This window comes from Falco peregrinus, chromosome 5 (genome assembly GCF_023634155.1).
Source record: "Falco peregrinus isolate bFalPer1 chromosome 5, bFalPer1.pri, whole genome shotgun sequence".
In the NCBI taxonomy this organism is placed as follows: Eukaryota; Metazoa; Chordata; class Aves; order Falconiformes; family Falconidae; genus Falco; species Falco peregrinus.
This window is the reverse complement of record NC_073725.1, coordinates 13,163,509-13,181,130: the sequence shown is the minus strand read 5'-3', so window position 1 is coordinate 13,181,130 and position 17,622 is coordinate 13,163,509. Positions and strand designations below refer to the sequence as shown.

The window sequence follows — 17,622 nt, the reverse complement described above, 5'->3', positions numbered from 1 at the left end:
AGGAGGTTTAAGAAACTCTTAAGCTCTAAGACAGAACAAATATTTCCTTGCTGTTTTATTCCCTCACTGCTGGCTAGAAACCGTAATTCCTTGGTTTGCTGGCACAGCACCTATTTGTTTAAAATCTAAAATCTCCCACCTCTGGATGCATTCCCTTGTCTCTCCCATTCTAACAGGTCACTTCACTGTGTGTGCATAGCGTCTCTCACACAGTTTGTCTTTTGTAACTTTCCTAGTCAGTGATACGAAAGCTGACATATTCTAACTTTACATGATGTGACTGTGTTTCTGTGATACATGCCTCAGTTATACAAATCAGTGTCTGCTGTTTGCTGGTGGTTTTCTGGAACAAATCAATCTCTCCAGTTTCAATATGTTCCAACAGATGCCACACATTAACCACTATTTTTATTCTCAGCCTGAGTTTCACCCCTCCAACCTTTCCCAAAATATTATGTTGCCAGTGTTAGTTACAGTTTGTTTCTGTCTGTAATTATTAAAGTCTCTTCCATGACAACCTGATAAAAGGTTGGCCACATTCCCACACTTATTAAGCTCTCAAGTGATGCAAATTGTAACAAATATGCCAACCAGACTGGAAGAGCGCTGCCTAGTTTGTTTTTACACAAATCTGTAACTGAGCTCTGCATGGTTATTTTCCTAGGAAGCGAACAATATAAATAATACAGAGCAAAACAAAATTTTGGCTTCTTTTGCCTCTTTCCATTCTATTTCCTTTCTATCCCACTAAGTGAATCAGACATTCAGTATTAGACAGCCTCTCCTTTGGTTACATACAGCTGCAGGCATTGGGTGGGACTCTGTGGCTGCAAATACCTAAGAGGAAACATAGAGAACAATGCCAATATACAAGCAGAGGGAGGCTCTGTGCAACGTTATGCAATGCTACTGACCTCTTTTATGGGGCAGCTGGAAGACAGTTACCTTCTGAACATGTTAGTTGCATAACAGAAAAACAGATTAATGAAAGCGTTTGTTAAAATCCACTTGGCAGCAGTCCAGCTGTAATCATCTCCCTTCTGCTGTTCCTTGAGCACTGGACAACTCATCACATGAGCATTTATGGCCTGGTGGCTGTTTCTGCACAGATCTTAAGTCTGCTCTTAAGTTTGAGATCCTCCTATGTAGTCAAGTAAAATCACTAACGCTTTGACTCTAGTAAGGAGAGGAAGAGGAGAGAAAGAAAGGAAAAGACAGGGCAACATGTTAGAGACAAGTGAGAGATACCAAGTTAAGGAAACTCTTAAAACATTATCCATACTTCCTGTGATTGGGGCGCAGGAGAAGGCATCATACAAGCATGCTTGTGGTGGTTCAGGCAGCAGAACAATACCAGGTCTCCCAGGTAACAACTGTACACAGTGAGCAATCACAGCACTTGACACTGCAAATCCATAGGCTGTAATTTGTTTGGGCAAATGACTCAGCCAGAACTGATTAAACAAATACATCTCTTACACTCTCAATTAGCAAACTCAGTGAAACTGTGATCAATGTGAAGATTGTTAGCAGCACAACACCCTCCCCCACTCTGACATGCTTCCCCAATTAGCTCCATTATTCTTATAAACTCTTGTTGACCTGTCAGTCATCTCTATCACCGAAGTTTTGATAGTTCAAGGTAGCTGTTTGGATGATTCAGATAATCATTAACAGTCGTATACATTGTTGCCGCTGAAGGTTTCTCCCATATTACCACTGATGTGTTGGGAACGGCCAAAATAATGACCTCATCTTGCAGTAGACGGGGAATAAACAGTCCACCTGGACTAACCCACAGACACCTTGGCTGCAAGTGCATGGAGATCTGCATAGCGTGAACAAAGCACGTGAGAATGAAAAATTATCACCGTTTAAGTTACCAGAATGAAACAACTCTAAACCAAAGAGAGCCGTGCTACAGGTCTGCAAAGCCTATTTCCAAATTTTGAGAGCTCTGGGTTTTTTGCTTGGATTTGAACTTGATGCCCAGGATAACAACTGCAATATATAATGACAACAGTGCTTAAGGGATTTTTTTTCCTGTCTGCAGTCTCCAGTGCTGGGGTTACCCTGTTGCATGCTGCTGAATGGATGTGTCTGAATAAGCCTGTGCAACAAGAAGAAGTTGCACTGCATAGCAGGCAGGTCATGCACTGAGCAACATGCAGCTATCCCATTTCCTCGGCTACAATGAGTCCCTGGTCATCTTCGCCCACAGGGAATGGGTCTGACTTGAGGCTGGAAAGAGCACAGTCCTACTTGGTGCCTTTGGGTAAACAAGCCTTGACTTCAGCCAAATAGTTTAGGATTGTTAATAAAGAAGAATTTTGTTAGGCATCGGTCATGCTTGCACTGGCTGATGAATAGAGGCTAAGAGATGGTGTAGCAAAGGCAAAGCTGAGGAACAAAGCTGCGCAGACACCGAGGGAGGCATGGAAGTGTGCAAACAGCTACAGACAGACCTGGTTCATCACAACAGGTCAAAACATAAGAAGGCAAAGCAAGATGCAGAAGATCCACCAGAACAACTAGACATCAGGGAGTAAAAAGCCCTGGTAGTCCAGGCCTACACTCATCTTTTCCACAACAGCAGGACCAGGCCCCTGTCTGCCACCCAGCCAGGGCCTTTTCCCCTCCAATTTTGGCTAATCTTTTCCAGTGGTTTTGCTCCCTGGCTTTGCCTTCTGGTAACACTGATATTAAACATTTGAATAAATAATAATTAAAACACACTGGCATTGAGTTTTGCTGTGAGAAGCATTTTTCCACCACAGGGGTGTAAGCTGCTTGCCAGTCACCCACAATTTTGTTTGGCAAAAAAGAGAAGGATTAAAAAAATAAACACAGAGTAGTCAGGTTTGCAATGGCTACCTGTCTCCTGTATATTATTTCTCCAAGAACTACAGGACATTGTTTGGAGTAATTTTGCACACAGTTTTTTCTACCAGCTGCCCATGGCCTGAAATGCCAGGGACCTGAATCAGGGTCAGCCCCCTGACACAGCAGAACCACAGGCATGTTTAGGCACATGTCTGACTATGTCTTACTTATTTTGCAGATTAGTAATTTAAACGAAAGTCCGTACAAGAAACCGGCATTTGACCTGGATGTAACTACTTCAAATGTTTCCAAAGCCATGCTTGGGTGAGTCATAACACCTCCCACTACCCAAAACCTTTAGGTTTGTGTCTAAAAATGGAGTCAGGAGATTTACCCTTCACAGTCAAGACAGATACAAGCCAACAGTGCTATGAAACAATTCTTCTATAAGCAATAACAGCTCAGCTGTGAATCACTGGAACATAGTGACTAACCTCTGGTGGAAATTATAATTTGTTGCCTTACCCGCAACTTTCTTGCTTACCTCAGAAACACCAGGAACGAACTAAATCTGGTCTGTCTTAAGTCTGCACTCAGGAGGAAGAAGACCTAGGACATTGATCATTTATAGCAATAGCTTGAAAGGAAAGGCTGTGATTAACAGGTGAAAAATGACTTTTTAAAATTATCTCAGTTTCTGCTAATAAATGAGTACAATCACTTTTTGATCAGGCTTTTTTAGACTAGCTTTTGTCCACTCTAAAACTATAGGATGTGCAAAAACACTGCAAGAATTCTTACTCTGATGTACAAGAAATGTAGAGGGGGGAAAAAAAAGGCAAGAACAATGTACAGAATAGAGCTGGATGACAGTCATTCCAAAGGCAAAATTATTACAGGCTATTATCTAGTTGTCTGGAGGAGCCGTGGACCAGCTGGCTGTGATGTTCTGCTCAAAGTTAAACACAGACAGGAAACCGCATGTCTGATACTGTAAAAATCGTTTGTCTTCCTGCCATGGCTAACCAGGCAAGCAACCCAAAGGGGCTGTTTTCATTTAAAAGAAACACTAATCCACAACAATAAAAAAGGAATGACAAAGCCTCAATTCTCCCCCCTCCCAGCTGGAATTAATGCTTGTGTTTGTGAATGAAGTGGAAGTGTTACAAATTGAAGTTTTACATTAATTTTTATCTGTAGTTATTTACTTACTACATGTGAATGCAGGACAGTTTTCATGAGTCACCTAGAGTGCTTATAGCATGTGACCTACAAGGAAAAGCTCCACTCCAAAGAGTGAATGGAATTAGGGTTAAAAATATTGGGGATTAATTTATACTAAGCTCCTTTTAGGCTGCTCTGGAAGCATGAGAGGAGGCCGCAGAGTTAATGTGAATGAAAGTACTTGGTGCTGAATTTATAGAATAGTTTTCATAAACATACACACAGAAGACACATTTGTCAAGCAATTGTATTCAGCTACATAGCTCCAGGATAAACAGCTATAACATGACTAATTTATAACCAATTAGCCAAAATCCACAAGGGTGTGGTTCACTTTGTATAAAAACTCTAGACAGCTGACACAGAGTAAGATCTTTTCACTGGGAACAATAAAATCAAAGCAGTCTGTTAGAATTAGGTCCTGGGTCTACCACCTGTGCTCCCATCAGTACCAGTATTTACTCCAACTCCTTTAAATCCCACCCAAGTAAGGGTTGGTCATACAACCATGGACCAACACTCAGGTTGTCTGGTTTGAAATAAAGCTTGGGGAGGGGGGGAGGTGGCACCACATACTGATAGCCTGGGCCAAGGGAGGCGAAGACTTTCTAGCTTGCTCTTGGCTAATCTGGTGTGGTTTTGCAACCTTAACTAGTTAGCCTTCTCGGAGGGCTGGGAAGCACGAGCTAGAAGCCATTCACTTGTCTGCCTCAGTGCAGTTATGCACCATGTTTCCCAGGAGTGGAAACAGTGTCCCAACCCTTTGTATTCTCAGGCAATGAGGATTTGATAATATCCTTTTCTGAGGAACCTAGAGGTGATAAGGATGGGTCCTGTGTGCCATACTCATTTAGAAGTGTGTGCACACAAAGTTCTCCACAGGAGGCCTTGCACTGGCCTGCAGGAGACCTGACTGACCTCAACAAAAGAGCCATTGTGGGATCCAGCAGGTAGAGAAAATAAAGTGAGATGTGTGCATGCACATATGCACATCTGTGTATGCAGCATGAGATCCACCAGCACTGCACACACCTGCACTGCCTTTACTGTATTTGCAGTGGTCTATATAGGCATTCATGAAGTACAATGGGGACAGGTTATGCACTTGTGATTTGTTCTGTACTCACATTTCACTGGTTTAACTGAACTCACATGCATGTCCTTGTGCCGTAGCAAGCATGAGCTAGCATATCCACCAGTGAAGGAACCTTCTAGCTACTTCACGCCTACTGCAGAGCAAGTGCAGAATGTCAGTTACAACAGAGAAGCTGACTTTAAATTCACATCCTATCAAGTTACTCAGTAGTATATTTATATACAGATGTCACGCTATGGCAATACAGCCTTTTAGAAGAGACAATACCTTAAATATGACATTTGCCTCTTGTTTATGTTTTATTACATAATTGGCATATGTTGCATTTTGGTGTGTCAACAGAACAACTCTAAACATCTCGCTTTCATCTTTTCATTAACTTTTAAGTGCAATATCTTGAGCTGAGTATCACACTTAGTTCAAAAGGAGGACAGCCTGGCAGGAAGAAATATTCTCTGAACACAGAAAAGAAAGGTTGAGGTTTTGCAAGACTCGGAAGAGACCAAAATAGCTCCTGCCACTAGAAGTTTTCCTCCACAAAATGCAATTCTGAAGTCCATTGGTATGACACAGTTAACATTACTTGCAAAGTATAGCCTAGGAATGCAGGGTAAATTATTAAACCTACCTGATGGAAAAATGAGCATATCATTGCATTCTTCACCTGTACAGGAACACATGAACATCAATCCACCATCTTCCTTCTTTTCCCTCATCAAACACTGCTCTGAGCTAGAGTCATCCAATACATGATCATACAGTGTTTTCTGGGGATCATGGCATATTGTTTCTAATGTCACGTTTTCATCATTCTGTCTCCTAAAAATGAAAAGAGAAAATTGAAATCAAAGAAGGAATATTTTACAAAGGGAGCAGACAGGACTGTGCCTGCCTGAAATTTGCCTCTTTTGAGAACTCACATGGGATTTAAGGAGTATTATATGTTCTTCTCCAGCTTTCCTGAATGGGATAAATTTGGCTGTGTCTGGACTCCTCACACTGGGGCATTTGTACAATGGCACAGCTATTCCTGTATCATATTACCACTAAGCTCCAATGAGTACCTTCGAAAATCTCACCCAGAATTATTCAAGCTAATGCTCAATGAACTGCTGTGAACTTCGGAACATACTTTTGGTTTTTGTGGTCACTGTGCAGACTGTAAAAATCTGTGGGAAATTATGATTAAAAGTGAATTATTTCCTCAAAATCTGAGGAATTTCTAGCGAGTTGGCCTTTTCATTTTGCTTTTAAAGTCTACAATCAGCACAATTTCTGCACTAAAGAAGTTACCCTCATAACTGAAAAAGAATAATAATAAAACCCATACAAACACTAACCATAGAACTGGTGCAAGCTTGAGTTGCCTTGCTGTCAGGGAAATATTTGCAGCTGATATTCTGGGCCACATTCCTGTGTTTTGACCTGGTCCACAGATTGTATTTCATTGGCATAAGACTCGGAGGCAAAAAGCACTTTACAGTTCTCAGCTAATTTGCCTTTTAGATAAATTGGCATGAAAAATTCAGAATCTATCTTAAATTACACTACAGCCATTTTGTATGGCAATAATAGGCACTGACCGCTTACTAAAGGAGCACAGAACTAATATGGAACAGCACCCTGGACTGATCCTGCATTTCAAGTGTCTACTTCCAATTATGCTGAACATCTCTTCAAGTCAATGGACACAACTGATTCCTCAATAAATGAATTAATTATGTCTTTCTGTAAGTGGTTCTAATGACATTCCTAAATCAGCAGCAATGTTGCAAATAATCAGTTCTGTTCCTTTCATCCGCTTACAAACTGATCAAGAGTGTTTCTGGTTTTCTTTGGTAGGATTGGCTTACCATATATGGAAGGGTGAAATGCCAGTTTTTAGACTGGGTTGCAAGTTTAGAGGGAACAAACCCTAAAAAAGTGTTATAAGTAATTTTCATCTACTCTTGATTTCTTTGAACCTAGACATACACTATATGAAAAAGGAAGTATATTTCTACCTATACATGGTAAATAAGCCTCCTGTGATAGATCTACATGATCTAGTTCACTTTGAAACCTGAGAGAGAATTGTCTTTCTTCAGCAAATGCCACCACAATCTACTCTGAATCTCAAATCTGTTTCTACTTTGAGTGCTGTGGGTGGATGCAGCTTAATGGTTTGAGCAAAACCATGCCTCTTTTCCAATAAAAGCATAAGCTGGAACAGAACTGCTTTAGAAGAAAAAAATCCCCAGAACATTTCATATCAGAATTGTTGTTAACCTCAAGCAACTCTCAATATGCTGAGCACAGACACAAGTTGGAAGAGAGAGAGCAAGGCTGGTGAGGTAGCAGGGACATTCTGAATATCAGAGCAATTCAGGAAAGTACTAAGTAATGATGAGTAAGGGTGTGCTCCTCTCCCTACCTGTATGAAGAAATAACTTACCATATAGCAACACAGACTTCACTATTCTTCTCACAGATAGCAGTGATGTTGCAGTTGCTCTTGCACTGATGTTGGTTTGAGCAGGTTGTTACTTTAACATCACAGAATTTGCATAAGTTTGGCATTTGCAATCCACTTTCCTTATTTCTGTCTACAGGTGACATAATTTCAGCTTAAAGAAAAAAAAGAGAAGGGAACTCAATAATAGTGGATTATCAGATTGTGTTATTGCTCATTATGAAGATAAAGTTTTCAGCAGCAGCAAACATTCCCTCCCACCTTAAATTAGAAAATCTTTGATCTTTCACAGCTACCAATTTTCTTTACAACAGGGCAAGTGCCACAGTGTCAAGACCAGGTTAATCAAAGGGAATTTGAAAAGTGAATTCAACTTTTGTTAACTTCAGAGGGAGAAAAAGTGGCTTTGTAATTCGCAGAATCAAGCTTATTCTGAGTCCAGTCTGCACTGCAATAACTACTCTGCAGTCACCCATTTGCATTATTCATAGGTAGCATATCTGTCCCCCATGTATAATATATTGCATCATGGTCTGTGTGCCAAAGTAACTGTGGTTGCCATACTTGAAATGCATGTCAGGTGGGTGACATCATTATGACAAGGATCATAATGAATTTTGCAAGTTTCTCTTTACTAACCTGAGGCATAACCTAGGTGTCATCCCTAATCTGATTACTGTTCACACAAGAAAACACAAAGCTGGAACTGACTTTCCACTTAAGGTAGATGGTCTGCTAGAGGCTGTGGGTGAAACTCAAGCTGGAAATGCAACAGAGCATCTGTGCAGCTCATGTGATCTGCTACTGGAGTCCCTCTGGGCTAACTCAAGGGGACTTGAACTCAAACTAACTTTCAACGACAGCCTGTCTTGTAGAAGTCTACTTTGACCCAACAGCTAAATTTCTGCACCCAGGCATTGAAGAATTACTTGCTTACTGGTTCTGAATTTTAGTACTCACCATCTGCTTCAGTATGGTAGCAGTAAGGGAAGAGATATTTTTTTGTCCCAGTGTACGAATTTCAGGAAACATATTTTTAGTTCAAAAACTATTTTGAAAAGCCGGCATGACTACAAGGAACAGAAAATGCCAACATAAACTTTTTTCTAAAGCTAAAATGAATATACAACCATCTGAAGTGAGGCAGACTATAACAGTTTCAGTCTGACTCACTTTGTAATATATTTGGAAAAGTAGGTTGAACCACTTTCAGGGGATACTGGGCTTCATATAACACAGCCTTCTCTTGTAGCCTCCTGCATGTTTAAACTATGTTCATATTGCTCTCTGTGGCCAAATGTTGCTAGTCAACCGATAATAGGCAACCAGGGATTCGTAATTTCCCCCTCTCTCCTCAATTAGCTGAGAAATCAATTTTTTTCCTTCTAGAACGTCACTATTTACTACCATTAGAATATTTTATTACAGGAATTAAACATACATGCTTTTTCCAGAAGGAAATAAAAAAGGCCTCTTGCTAACATTTTCAATGGATTTCTGAACCATTGTGGGGGACAGAGAAGTCTTCCCTCTTTGTCCAAATCACACATTCTTCTCATCACTAGCATGCTCTGGTACTGACCTAAGGTCTCTGATGTTAATGCCATTATATTAAGTGGCAAAACTCCCAATGATTTTAATGGTATAGATGAAGCTCCTACACAGAGGGAAGGGTTATGATGAGCTCATTGGGAGCACTTACTCGGGTGGAGAATGCTGGCAGTATGTTACGGACTGGATGAATTTTAAGCCCCAGGTAAATATTTCTTGTTCTTAATTATTTGTATTGCAACAACTCCCAGAAGCCATTCAGAAGAACAAAGCCTCATTGAAGTAGGTGTGGTAGAAACTCAAAAGGTCTTTAATCTAGCATTCTATAAAATATGTCTTAATATAATCATCATTAATGGCAAATTGCTCCTCTCTTCCGGATGGCAACTCTTATTTACCACATGTTGAAGAGAAACTAATAGTTGTACTGATTTATCTAGGTTCCAGTAACGATCAAAACAACCTGATAATGAGGGACTGACCCTCTACCCAGTAAAAGACAATCTATGGTCCTAAAAGCCTAGACAGACAGGGCAGACAAATATCAAGGGAGAGATGAAGTTCACCCAAGTTCACACAGGAAACTTATGGCAGGGTGCCAGATGGCTCACAGCTGAACACAGGGGAAAGGCATCTGCTGCTCAGACTGCAAAGGCTTTAGCTGCATCTACACTGCGTTCAGCTCTGAGCTCAGGTGGCTTCACTGGGCAGCTGTATCGCGAAGGGATGCCTCTGTCATAGACACACCTCAGTCCTCTCTAGTGCCTGCAGCACTGGAGCCAAAAGGCACGTGAAGGGCAGGTCCTTAGGTAAATTGATTCAAGCACATAATGTTTGTTGAGAGGCAGGGCTTGTTCCTGTGCTGCCCCTGGCCATGCCAGGTTCTGACAAGACTCATCCACTGGAACAAACAAATGAAAATACACTTGGACCTCTTCCAAGGAGGGATCTCCAAACCAAGCAACTTGATCTAAAAACCAAACCAAACCAAACAAAGCAAAAAAAAAAAAAGAAATGGAAAAAAGCTATCTGGAAAGCAGCAATCCCCTGCAAGGTCACTAACAAGTTTCTAAGTTAGAGAGGTAGGCCTTAATTCTATTACCAGTAAAAGGCTGGGTAGTTAGGGCCAGCTAATTTCTGAACAGGTTACATTAATGGCAAAAGCTAATGGGGTTTTAGGACTGCCAGATCTGACTACATTTCAATTTTCTCCCCTAAATTCTTGTAAGAGGCTGACGGTGCAGTGTTTCTTTATTCATGCCTCTGGCAGTTCAAGGTACTGGATAAACTGCCCAGCCGGACAAACTTTCTTCCATGCTTCAGCATCTGATTTAAAGTGAGACTGGAGTTTACTTTCCCTAATACTGTCACATTGCTCTAGCAGGTGTTAGGGTGTTCATTAATACAGCTCAGCCTTGCCCACTGTGATAACCCATCCAGATCCAAACTAAAGCCAAGTTTGACTTTCCTCTGTCAGGCTGATGCTGAAATCAATCCCTGCAAAGGGCCTGAGATGAAACTTGGAGTCGGACGTGAACCTCAACATGACTCTTCTGATCATAGCCTGCTACTAGAATCTGAGGACTTCAAAATCCAGGAAAGATTGGTCTCCCTCCATGAACTAAGACCTGTCTCTAATCATCAAAATCCTGCCTGGAGAATGACAAGTTGCTAGGGTTCTTCTAGACAAGTGTATTCACTCATTCCCTGAGGGTCCCACAAACAATGAGTGGTTCACTACCAGCAAGATCTCTCCTCTTGCAGTCACTTGAATGTCCATCTTTAAAAATGCTTGACTATCCTGCTGCACAATTCACACTCCATGAGCTACCTGCTCAAGGTTGTCTCCTGTTCAGACAACCAAAGTCACTTGAATACTGTGGATGGAGGCAACCTTTCATTTTGCATGGAGTTAAAAAAAAGTGGATATAACGGGAAAGTCAAGGAAGAAACCAGATTTGCACGTCTGAAGGAAGCCATCCTAAAATGTGTGCTTGTCTCCTAAACTTTGAGTTTTGGCATCTACTCTCTAATGTTAGTTTTCTTATTTTGACTTCTACAGGAAGCCTAATGCTAGCTTTCCTTGCTTCCTTGTCCATGGAGAGGGCTCCAAATAAAAGACTGCGGTTTCTTGGCTATGAAGCTTTCAGTCAACCAGTTCAGCACAGATCAGTCACCGTGGTTAAAATGCATGGAATATGCAAGCCAGCATGTGGGTTGGAAATTACGGGAGAGAAACCAAAGCAGCTGCATAAGAAACAACAACAACTCCATCGATTCTGGTGGAGCCAGGCTTGCAGGACAACACTTTTACTCTATGGTTCATGTATTTTTTATGATTTCTCAGGACCTTATGAACAGTATGCCCTCACCCAAAGTCTATTGACTCTTGAAGTTGTTTGCTTTGTGTCTGCTGTTTGTAGATGCGTAACTCTCATTGAGGCCTTAGGCTACAGTTTACATTCCTCTTATTTTTTTAGTATCATTACAGAACTCTCAAAAGCTAACAACATTTAAATAAAGACTAAACCAACATGCTGTCTTTTGGGGAATATCTACACTGAAAAACATTATCTATGTCTTAGGATGCATTTCAGAAACAGCAGCCAATTTCTCTTACTCCTATCTTGTAAAATACCATTACTGCATTTCTCTTCTTTCATCCAGCGCCTCTGGTACATGTATACATATAAAATAGCATTGCTGAGAAGATAGATCCCATCCCTTTAAAAAAAATAATAATTGCTGATGGAAATGTTGGGATGGGAAGTCAACTACTCAGCTGCTGTAAAAGAATTCTACCTGATGGGAGAGACTTTACTCTGCTACATCATGGAAATCTGCGAGAAGGAGGATGCCTTTATCAGAAAGCCTTGAAGAAGATTGTCCTTGTTCTCCCAAAGAGCCCAGCTTCACAACATCATATCTCAGTGGCATGAAGCACAGTAGCAGCTATGAAGAACATCCAAGCTGTAATACCTTCTTGTCAAACAGAAAGACATCAGGAATAGTACGAAAGACAGCATTTTTTTCTATTTTTGCCAACCACCCACAGTATACATGTGATCTATAACCTCAGCAGAAGTTTGATAGTGATGTGGATACTGCCAGCATCATGAAAGTGGAGAGGTGATGATGCAAAAGCACATTCTTTGACTGATATTAATACTGATGAATTAATTGCATGAGGGAAAGAGTCAAGGAAAATGCATGATCCCAGCTTTGCTTTTAAGACCTGGATATATCCTGATGGTTATTCTCAATTATACAGATTATGTTCACTGCAGTAATACAAGGAAGAAAAGACAGAATCATAATAAACCCCAAAGATTCAAAAATTATGACATGCAACATCACAAGGCTAGGTAGAGAGATCATGGAAATAAAGGAAGGAAAACCCCAAAAAGCTAAACCCAATCAAAAAACAACTGCTGGGTTTTCCTTTATTTGCTATTGCTGTCTGGACTCTTAGAGTACTTTGAGTCATGTTTTGAAACTTTGGCCATAAGCAGGAGGGTTTGAATTGCTGTCTAACTTACAGAATGCAAAGATAAAAAGAAAATAAATCACTGGAATCCAGGAGCTTAATCCTCAAGAAAAATGTCAGCTATCATATGACTCATCATAAAATCACAGGAGCTGGCAACACTGCAGATCACCTAGTAACTCCCATAACAACACCTTCAGGGGTAACCCTATAAAAGTCAGTTACAGCTGCCAATTCTGAGCTTAATGCCATCATGAGTTGAAATGGAGAGTCAATCTGTGAAACGTACTCCCATACTCACTATGTGAGTATGAACTCCCATAGTTCATGCTGCCTCGGATGCTGCTTTTAGCTGCGGTCCTTTATCTCAACTATGATTTACCCCAGTGGGATTACCATGGGCACAGGACTTATGTGACTATTTCTGTTAAGATTAACAGCAATGATTATCAAGAGCGTTGAGACAGCCTCTGTAAAGCCAAACGTGAGCTATCTTTTATGTACAATTAAAGTATGTCAGAGAAAAATAGGTTCCATAAATGTTTAGCTCACCAGATATTTAACTATGCCTGTGGCAGGGCTCCAGAAAACCACATTCCTACAGATTCTTTTGCAGAATCTCTCTGCCTTGATCTGTATCATGTATAGTCACAGTTCACTGATATCACCCTGGTCCGCCCTTAGCAACTTCCTCCCCTTTTCCCTTGGAAGGTGTTTTACCTCTTAGGTTTCCTTTTGATCTTCAGCCTTCCAGCCTAGCACAACAGCTGCCTTAGTCAGTACTTAGTCAGTAAAGACATGCCTCTAAGCGTAGTGATTGCACTTTTGTCTGCAAAATGGCTGGAACCTTTGTGTTGCTTTCCTGATCAAACCTCACCCAGGCTCTGCAAAGGATAAAGACCAATATCACTTCCCTCTTAGGAACACACTTCTTCATGGAGTACTTGGAGGACATGCATGTCATGGCTTCTCCCCGTCATGTAATGGCTTTTGCCCACCATATGAAAAAAATGTAAGTCACGCCTATCAGATGGCAACAGTACAAATGTTAATGTAACAACACACACACACAGCCCTGCAACCCATCCTGTCGCAAAGCAGCCACCATGGGATGGCAGGGAAGAAGGGTCTGGTGGGGCACGCAGGCCTTCAGAAGGTTTGTGTGGGCTATGACCTGCTCTTCAGCCACGACTGAGAAGTCTGCTAGAAAAGAAGAGGGCAGGGCAAGTAAGCCGTTCTTAACCTACACCTAGCCAGAAGTAGCCTGGCCACCCGCAGCTGAAGGAAGGCCAAAGCAGAAGAGCTGGTTCACAGCGGGAAGGCCACTGATGAGCTGTGCTGAAATGTGGGAAACCGCAATTTCCCACTGACCAGCCGACAAGGAGCAGGGTAAGGTACGCGTGGAGGGAGAAAAGGAAAAAGGAGCAGGAGTTAGAAAACTTTGTTTAACTCGTCTCTGCAGTGGAAGTGTCTGGCTTTTAACAGCAAGTGGAACTGGCAAACCTTTGCTTTAGGGATTGCTGCAGGCACTGACACAGAAACGGAATCAAATCTGGCAGGAGCTGTGGGGGAGGGACACAACCAGAGAATATAAGCGAGAAAACAGCATACTAAGCTGGAGATTTTAAAGATAACAATCATTCTTGTGTTTAAAGCATTAAAATAACACTATTTTTATCCACTACTTCCAAAATGAGCTAGCATTGGCGGTTTTAATCATGGGCTGGGCTCTTCTCTGTAGTGCAGGGCATGGCAGTGAACTGCCTCAAACACGCCACAGAACAGAGCTTGCTGCCCTGACTCCCGATGACACTAGTGCCGGTGTGAGAAGACTCCAGCGCAGCACTTACAATAGAGGTGTGAACACGTCCTGAAAACAGGTAATAAAAATAACATTACTGTGATGGTTCAAACACTGAGATGGATTTCTACCTGTGGATTTTTAACTTGCTGCTCTCTTCCGCATTTTCTGGCCACTGTTTAGCACTCCATGGTAGGCGGAACAAAAGAATACTGTCTCCAGGCAAAAAGGCTGAAAACAAATCTAAATGATGGGTTCCCATAGGGCACTCAAAGGGACATTTCATCTTCTCCTGACTTTAACCCGCAGCCTCCCTAACACAGCCGGTAAACAGCACACAGCACTGGAGAACCGTATGCAATATAATGAAGATCAATTTATTCAACTATGACTACAGGGTCTAGGTTTTTTCTGCATAATGCATTAAGTTTGGAATTTACTGGAAGCTGTCTTTGGTGGTTAACTCCTTCTGTGACTTCAGATATACAGTGAGTATACAGCAGTGCTCATCTGGTTCACAAGATTAGGAAAAACAGCTTTCCTGCTTTGTTGAAATAACCAATTCACGGTTCAGAACTGACATCTGCATAGCTAATTCTGACCTGTCGATTGAAAAACATATCCAGCAACTTCACCTCCCTTTGTATTCTTGCCTGCCCAGTGAAAGCTGCCATTACTTCACTTGAAACAGTCCTGAAAGAGTATAAACACTTCAGCTCTGTACAAATACTATTTTTCCAATTTACATGCTTTGACAATAGACAGCAGTCATTCAAGCATTATACAGTTACACACAATTAAGAACAATTTTGACTCAGGAAAACACAAATGTGTCCCCATTCTCAGTTACAGAGCCTCACCACAACAAAACTATGCAATTGAATCATCTAAGTATATTGAACGGAGTTTCTGAACCCATTGTACCTCTCCCTTCAGGTAGTTAAGAAAGCCTGTTTATAGAAACATGCTTCTCTCCACTCTCACCCCCTCAACAGTCACACCACCACCACCGTCCTACTTCAAAATGTGATAGGGGTCTTCATTCTTCATAATGGCATTGGGGAAGGTGATCATTTGTCCTGAAAGAGGCACATATTCCCTCCAAAAGCTTAGTTTATATTTCTTCCCTTTCTCTCTGTTACTACAAGAGAAATGAGGTATGTCCACTTTAAAGAGTTATTCACCCCTGTTTTCAAGGGCCTCTTTATGAAACTCCCAGTTTCCAACAGGGAACTTCAGGAGTCCACCCAGTGCAGGTGGAACACTACTTTAGGTCATTTTGTAATAACGTTATGGCCAAGCTATTTCTATTAGCTGTGAAGTATTCCACAGAGACACATCCTGGCTCTTCAGTTTACCTGCAGGACTACTGAATGTGCTCAGTGCACATACAAACTGAAAAATCCATGAGATCATAAAAAAATGAATCATATTCTTAAGGCATCAGCACTGCTTACCTAAAGGCACGTCTTTACTATTCACTAGCAGGAGGGTGTGTCTTGTGATATCTGCTTAATGCAAAGACAAATCTTGCCGTCTTTTTTTAGGAGCATCCCCGCAGGACAGGCTAGAGGTGGGAGGAAGGCAGAGAAGTTTTGAAGCCTATGCCACAGGGCAAGTGACCGCACCTTCTGCTAAATTTTTGGACAGCAGAACACATTCGGATCTATGGTAGGGGCTAAGAGCCTAACTTCCAAAGTCTTAACAACTTCCCGCTATACTATATTGCCAAACCTTGCTGTCCTTCCCATGGAGAATTGCAGTTGTAGTACCTGTGATGGTCAGAGTAGGTGGGCATATGGGTACAGTTCCTACTTCTCCCTTACACAGAGAGAGCTGTCGTGCCAGCTCATCCCCGTGACACCAGAGCGAGCAGGCACACGGCATGCTGTCTGTGCAGATGGAGCTCTGCCCTCAGCTCCCACAGACCACTGCACAACCAAACCACACGGAAATCAAAAATAGTAACATACTTGCTTGGCCAAACACTCACAAACGACACTCCTACAGGGCTTTACTCATACTTAGCATATGGCCTTTTCATGCTTAACTTTCCAAATGGCTTCAAGTAACGAAGTGCTGGCCTGGCATACACACCCTACCACATGAGTTTAACTGATTAAATTAAAGGGGTGGAGGTTTTGCAGCTTTTGCATGTGGATCATCAAACCCTCTTAAAGTTGATTTACCTCAGTATAGGTTATATTAGGAACAAGTCTAGCCAGTGTCAAAATTGAGAATTGCCACACACAAAGTTGTTGTGGTTTACTTTTAAATCAACTATAAGCTCAAGAAGTGTGAATTCTGTATGTGAAAAAAGCTTTCATGATACTTTACTACCTACCTACAGCATTTTCAATAGGAATAAGGAAGGCTAGATAGACAGCAGAAAATATCTCCTCCAAATGCAAAATAGTAATGATTTAAAGACTGATCTCTATGCTGGCAGCGTACAGCAACTCAGGTGGCAAAAAGCCAAATCCTTCTCCTGAAACTACAGTTAACTCTTGCTACAGTTAAGCTCTTGCTAAATACATGTCCACTCTAGTGTATCCAAAAGAGCAGACTAAGAACTAAAATGTAGAGGAAACTGTGTAAATAATACCTAAAAGCAGCTGCTGTGCCTTATGAAGAGTTAACACAAATGAGCAGATGTTTATTAATACTGTTCATGCACTCAGGAGACGGGCAGGCACTTGCAAACCCTCTCTGGTCTCAGAGAAGAACCTCCAGGAAAGGTCATGAAATGTGTTAGTTTGCAGGGAGATTTTTGCTTGCTTTTTACAGTACTGAAAATGAAGCACCGACATTAAGACTGTGACAAATCACACAAAACAGGAAATTCAAAGTTATGTCTGACTCCCCCAGGTTCCTTTTGATACAGCTAGGTCGCTTGGTGAATCAGAAAAAGTATCACTCCTGTATTTGCCATTTCACACTTTTATTTTTCATTTTATTTGCTTTAGTAATATCTCCTTAAAACTACTGACATGCTTTCCTGACAGGTTTTGGAAGTCATGAGGCCATACCCATTTTCTCTTTTGAAAGGTTCCTGCCACGTGCAGCTTTCCAGAGCCCTCAGCAGATCCCTCCTTTGGGGATGCCACTGCAGAGCCTCCTTCCCACTCATACACCTTTTCTGACACTGTATTTTTGAGGTTGTTCCATTTTGATGCCAGGAAACGCGT

At 41.5% G+C, this 17,622-nt stretch overlaps 1 protein-coding gene across 2 annotated transcripts in view; it reads right to left on the bottom strand.

The window, feature by feature from the left end:
- Positions 1-17,622, bottom strand: part of TGFBR2 (transforming growth factor beta receptor 2) — a 130,344-nt gene that overhangs the window by 26,311 nt on the left and 86,411 nt on the right. For both annotated transcript variants that reach the window (XM_055804626.1, XM_055804625.1), the window contains exons 2-3: positions 7,578-7,749; positions 5,772-5,962 (exon numbers count right to left, since the gene is read on the bottom strand). In XM_055804626.1, the coding sequence (XP_055660601.1) occupies positions 5,772-5,962; positions 7,578-7,749 (363 nt within the window). The remainder of the gene's footprint in view (positions 1-5,771; positions 5,963-7,577; positions 7,750-17,622) is intronic.